This window comes from Rhinopithecus bieti, unplaced genomic scaffold (genome assembly GCF_001698545.2).
Source record: "Rhinopithecus bieti isolate Rb0 unplaced genomic scaffold, ASM169854v2 scaffold_6513, whole genome shotgun sequence".
Classification (NCBI taxonomy): domain Eukaryota; kingdom Metazoa; phylum Chordata; class Mammalia; order Primates; family Cercopithecidae; genus Rhinopithecus; species Rhinopithecus bieti.
Window position 1 is genome coordinate 1,198,074 of NW_016805931.1, and position 5,826 is coordinate 1,203,899.

The 5,826-nt window shown below is 45.5% G+C and overlaps 1 protein-coding gene across 1 annotated transcript in view; it reads left to right on the plus strand.

Annotated features, from left to right (window-relative positions):
* IL31RA (interleukin 31 receptor A) overlaps window positions 1-5,826 on the plus strand; it is a 79,553-nt gene that overhangs the window by 60,350 nt on the left and 13,377 nt on the right. The window contains exons 9-11 of the mRNA XM_017874208.1: window positions 2,620-2,802; window positions 3,860-3,961; window positions 4,770-4,916. Coding sequence (XP_017729697.1) covers window positions 2,620-2,802; window positions 3,860-3,961; window positions 4,770-4,916 — 432 coding nt within the window. The remainder of the gene's footprint in view (window positions 1-2,619; window positions 2,803-3,859; window positions 3,962-4,769; window positions 4,917-5,826) is intronic.

Below are 5,826 nucleotides of genomic sequence, written 5' to 3' on the forward strand. Positions count from 1 at the left end.
TTTTTTTTTTTTGTATTTTTTAGTAGAGACAGGGTTTCACCATGTTAGCCAGGATGGTCTCGATCTCCTGACCTCATGATCCGCCCGTCTCGGCCTCCCAAAGTGCTGGGATTACAGGCTTGAGCCACTGCGCCCGGCCTCCTTTCTTTTTTTTTTAACCTAATTCCCAACACTTAAAATAGCATAGAGCTATTTTAATCCCGGCTTCTTCAGGCCAGGATTTGTGGGCAAGTCATTTTTTTAAAAAACACGCCTCCAGGGAGATGAGAAAAGGAAGCTGCGGAAGCAGGCCAGGACGCGGCAGGGGCTGAGATGAAGGTGGGCTTTCAGGGCTGCCAAAACAAAGCACTGCAGACCGGGGGGCTTCAAACAACAGAACTTTATTGTCTCATGGTCCTGGAGGCCAGAAGTCCCAAATCAAGGTAGTGGCTGGCCATGCTCCCTAAAGTCTCTAGGGGAGAATCCTTCCTTACCCCTTCCAGCTTGTAGTGGCCCCAGGTATTCATCAGCTTGTGGTAGCTCCAGTAACTCCCATAAATCCAATCTCTGCTTCAGTCTTCACATGGCTAGCTTCTTGTGTGTCTGTTTCCATGCCCAGATTTCTCTTTTCTTATAAAGGGCCCACTGTCTTAACTAATTACATCTGCAGTGGCCTATTTCCAAATATGGTCACATTCTGTGGCACTGGGGATATACTTTGGGGGGATACAATTCAACCCATACAGGTACAATCTGAGATAAAAGCCCCAGGGAGGGGGGTTCCCACTGGATCTTGCAGGGGACTCTAGAGTGTAAATGACATCTCATAGTCATCCCAGTCAAGCAAAACACACGCACACAGTAAGAAGGAAGCTGAGTGGGTCTGGGTGGAGCACCAACATTGGCTGCTAGAAGAGTCTAGTTACATCTCCAAGGCTCCAGCAGGGAATTTCAGCCAGGACTGGCTGGGGACGCTTCCAGGTGGTGAGCAGGGGAAGGCTGGAAGGAGAAACTCAGAGCCCTAGGGTTAGGTGGGGTCGATCTCCAGCCTCTGTGCTTCTAGCCCCGGCCTCTGCTCCTTCTGTGGCTTCACATTTCCTCCATGCCTCAGTTGTCCTTCTCAGAGTTACCTTTTCAGGTTGACAAATTACCTGGCCTTGCTGCTAGGACTAGCCCCTGGAGTGTCTCATAAGGGCCCTGTTTGGGAAAAGGATCCGTCTACTGTGGCTTACAAGAACGAGACTCCTAAATATACACACAGCCTGCTGGGGTTTGTTGCCAAGGAACAGCAGGATGCAGGACCCCCGGTCCCCACCCCAGATTCCTACATGTGGCCTAGGCTTCCAGCTTCAAAAGGCTTTTGGGGTTTTTTTTTTTGCAGGACACTTTTGTGCCCACATCCAGGATCATCTCTGGCATTCATTGAAACACTCTTCCCAGCTGGGCACAGTGGCTCATGCCTGTAATCCCAGCACTTTGGGAGACCGACTGAGTTGGGCAGATCACTTGAGGTCAGGAGTTTGAGACCAGCCTGGCCAACATGGTGAAACCCCATCTCTACTAAAAATACAAAAAATTAGCCGGGTGTGTTAGCATGCACCTATAGTCCCAGCTACTCGGGAGGCTGAGGCACAAGAATCACTTGAACCCAGGAGGTGGAGGTTGCAGTGAGCCAAGATCACACCACTGCACTCCAACCTGGGTGACAGGGCGAGACTCTGCCTCAAAAAAAAAAAAAGAAAAGAAAAGAAAAAAAGAAAGAAAGAAAAAGAAACACCCTTCCCATGGATTCCAGTTTTGCAGGCTGAGGAGTGCTACGCTGGTGAGGATTGGGTGAGGGGAGAGCATGCCCTGGAATTTCTGAGCCCCGCCCAGTTTGTACCTTCCACCTTCTGCCTCACTGCACCTCCAATAGTTCTCTTCTCTTCTGTGTGTTCGAACATTTTCAATAAGATCTCTCTCTGATTCTGATTAAGTTCCAGATATTGGATTGGAAGCCACACACTCAACTTTTTTATTAAATAAATCCTTGTGACCTGTTTCCAGATTATTTTAGCCAGTCCCGCAGAAAATGTTGCCATTTATGTATTGATCCATACTAGGTAATTTGGATGGCAGTGTCTTTGTCTTTCTGGTACAAATGCAATACTTGCTGCCTTGAGGATAGGAATTCATATCCAGTTTGTGTAGAGCCAGACTATATAGTGAAAGCGTGAAGCCATCTCCCTGGTATGATTTTAGGATCTCCATCTCCCAGGCTCCCAGCCACACAATTCCCAGAGGCTGAAATTCTACCTTTGGAGATTCTCTGTCTCAGGTTTCCTTTCCGTTTGACTTGCAGAGACACCTGTGGAAGGTAAGTCTTTTTAGCCATCAACTCTCTAGTGAGATCCTTTTCTGTAAACAGGTTAATTTGGGGTAGGTAAAGGAAGATTAAGAAGCCACACACTCCTCAAAGGTGTTGTGTAAGGAAAAAGGATACAATAAGAGGAGGGAAAAGAGCCCCATCCGGGGAGGCTGCCGTGGAGATCCTGAACTTTGGCCTTGTTTTACAGTTGAGGCAATGAGGATGCCAATGTGGTTGTTGCATTTGGGGAATGACTTGGGTAGCTATGAAGCAGTCCTTTTCTCTCCTTTCAGCATTTCGGTGCATTGAGGTCATGCAGGCCTGCCTTGCTGAGGACCAGCTAGTGGTGAAGTGGCAAAGCTCTGCTCTAGACGTGAACACTTGGATGATTGAATGGTTTCTGGACACGGACTCAGAGCACCCCACTCTTTCCTGGGAATCTGTGTCTCAGGCCACGAACTGGACGATCCAGCAAGGTAGCCAGGGCGGAACCCACAGGTTCCCTCAGTGCAGGGTTTCTTCCAGTTTTAAATCTTTAACTTTGACTTCAAAGCTGTTAGTGTGGTTAATAGCATTTGAGAAGCTTGTGCAAGCTTAATGAAGTGACAGGCTTCTTGGTATTTCCAACGCGAGGCTGGCACAGAAAGCTGTGGGTGACAAGCAGACCAGGTATCTGACCGGTCTCCAGGTGGAAAACACCATCTTAACACCCACCATCAGAGAGCCCTTCCCGGACAGCTGGGTCATCCCATGGGTAACTCCAGAGTGTGGATCCCAGCTGGCCTACCTAGGATACTTCCTTCAGTTCTGGTTGCCTGTTTAAGAGTTAGGCCACCTTCCCAGGTGATTGTTATAGGAATAGCCTTCTTTTCAGGAAAGTCCCTGCCCTATGTAAGATACATGAGTGAGGCTTTACTCTTTATTTTTAATTTTGTTTGAATTTTTATTTTCTAGAGACAGGGTCTTGCTTGGTTGCCAAGGATGGAGTGCAGTGGCATGATCATAGCTCACTGTAACCTCAAACGCCTGGGCTCAAGTGATCCTCCTGCCTCAGCCTCCCTAATGAGGCTTTACCCTTTTAATCCTGTCACTACAATCATTTCTTAATGCTTCAAACATCCAGATTAAGAATAACACACACGCAGGGATGCAGGCAAGTAGAGGAGATAGAATTCGAAGTGTTTGAGATCCACAGGGTGATGATATGTTGTTCTACGACTTAATTAGGCAGCGTGTTCAGCTATCCTGTGGATCTCTCTGCTGCAACAGTATTTGGTCAGAACAGACCTGGGGATTCCGTGCCTCCAAAAAAGGAAAAGCTAAAAAGTTAAATTTAAAAATAAGAATTAATTAGAAAACCTGAGAAAAGCAATAGATATTAGAGACCATTCAACCTAACCTGTTTATTTTCTAGAGGTGGAAACTAGAGAAATTGAATATCTTCTGTAAGTGTTTGGCCATAACTCAGTCTAGTATTCCTTCTACTCTGCCATGCTCTGCACTTACGCTTTTTTTTTTCTTTCTTTTTTACAGATAAATTAAAACCTTTCTGGTGCTATAACATCTCTGTGTATCCAATGTTGCACGACAAAGTTGGCGAGCCATATTCCATCCAGGCTTATGCCAAAGAAGGCAGTATGTATGGACAAGGCCTTGTGGGGAAAAGGAAACAGTGGGACCTGTCCAACATGTGAATAAGGCTGCAAGTGCCTATAGCTCATTCCCAGCCATCTTAGGGCTCATTTGTGCTTCATCTTGTAGTGAGCTCTGTATGTTATGAACTTGCTGAATTCTGAAGCTAGGGTAGACATTAGAGATCATTGAGTACAATCCCCTCATTTCACAAATGGAAAATTAAAGCTCAGAGAGGTGAAATAACTTGCCCAAAGTCACAAACAAACAGTGCAAATAGAGCTGCTACCAGCATTAACACTGAATTAAGACCACATCAGGGAGCCTACAGAGTTCATCCTAAGCTAGGGATGTTAAAAAATTATTTTTCATTGTGTAACAATAAGCAGGGGCTTTACTGGTGAATTGCTCAAGCTTTACTTTTATCTTTTTGGAAGTTCATGTCTTCTAGATTCAACACTGGAAAATATCTTCTGCCACTCAGAGGTAGCCTATGGAGCCATATTCTTCAACTATTTGATAATAACTACACTTTACAGATATGAATGAAAAAGCTGGGTACCAAATTGGAGTGAGCCATCTATAAGAAAGGACTTTTTCAAGTGGTCTTGATGCCACTTCTCTTCTTGTTTAAGAAAGATGGCTCTAGAAAATAATTTTCCCAAACAAGCTGATTCGTCAATTCCCTACTCAACCCTTGCGCCTCGCCTCCCGCACTGTGGTCTGGTCTGAGTACTGGCCAGAGCCTTTGCAGGGGAACGATCTCCTGGAGTGTGGTCAGTGATTATCATTTATCCCCCGTCCCTTCCAGTTCCATCAGAAGGTCCGGAGACCAAGGTGGAGAACATTGGTGTGAAGACGGTCACGATCACATGGAAAGAGATTCCCAAGAGTGAGAGAAAGGGTATCATCTGCAACTACACCATCTTTTACCAAGCTGAAGGCGGAAAGGGATTCTGTAAGCGCACCTGTAGCCAAGTGGGAAAAAACCCCAAGCCCCAGATAGATGCTATGGATAAATGTGTTGTAGGCTTGGCTCCCCCACCTCATTGTGACCTGCAACCTGGCATGAGTCACTTAGCTTCTTTAAGTCTCTCTGAAAATGGGGCCAAGAGTACCCGCCTTTTGGGGTTTTGGGGGTTAAATGAGTGAAGTGACAGTACCTGAGAGGAGAGTCCTGTGGGAATGGAAGGAGTTGATATAATTTGTCCTGGTTGGGCCCTGAATTGAACTCCCGGGAGCTCCCCGACCATCATTCCCAGGAATGGCGTGCCTGGCTTAAAAAGTGAGGAGGAACAGACCCTGTCACCATGACTTCTACTGCCCCGGCCAAATCATGCTTTTCTTCTTCAGTCCACTGTATCTCCTGACATCTTAAATACTGGGCAAGGCTTGGATTCTTGCTGAGGCTAAATAATTTTTTCTTATGGTAAAATACATGTAAAATATTTTTCCAGTTTAAACATTTGAAAGTATACAATTTAGTGGCTACTGTGAATAGGGCTGCTATGAACAGATGTCTGCTACGAACATATGCTGCTATGTACAAATATCTGTTTGAGTTTGTGCTTTTCGTTCTTTTGGGCATATACCTAGAAGCTGAATTGCTGGATCATACGGTAACTCTAGTTTAACTTATTGAGGAGCCACCAAACTGTTTTCCATAGTGACTACTCCACACTACACGTTTCTTACTGGCAATGTATGAGGGTTTTCATTTCCCTACATCCTTGTCAATAGGTGTTATTTTTCATTTAAAAAAAATATTATGGCTGTCCTGGTAGGTATGTAGTGGTTATCTCGTTGACTTGCATTTGCCTGCTGGCTAATAATGTTGGGCATTTTGTCATGTAGTTTTTGCCTATTTG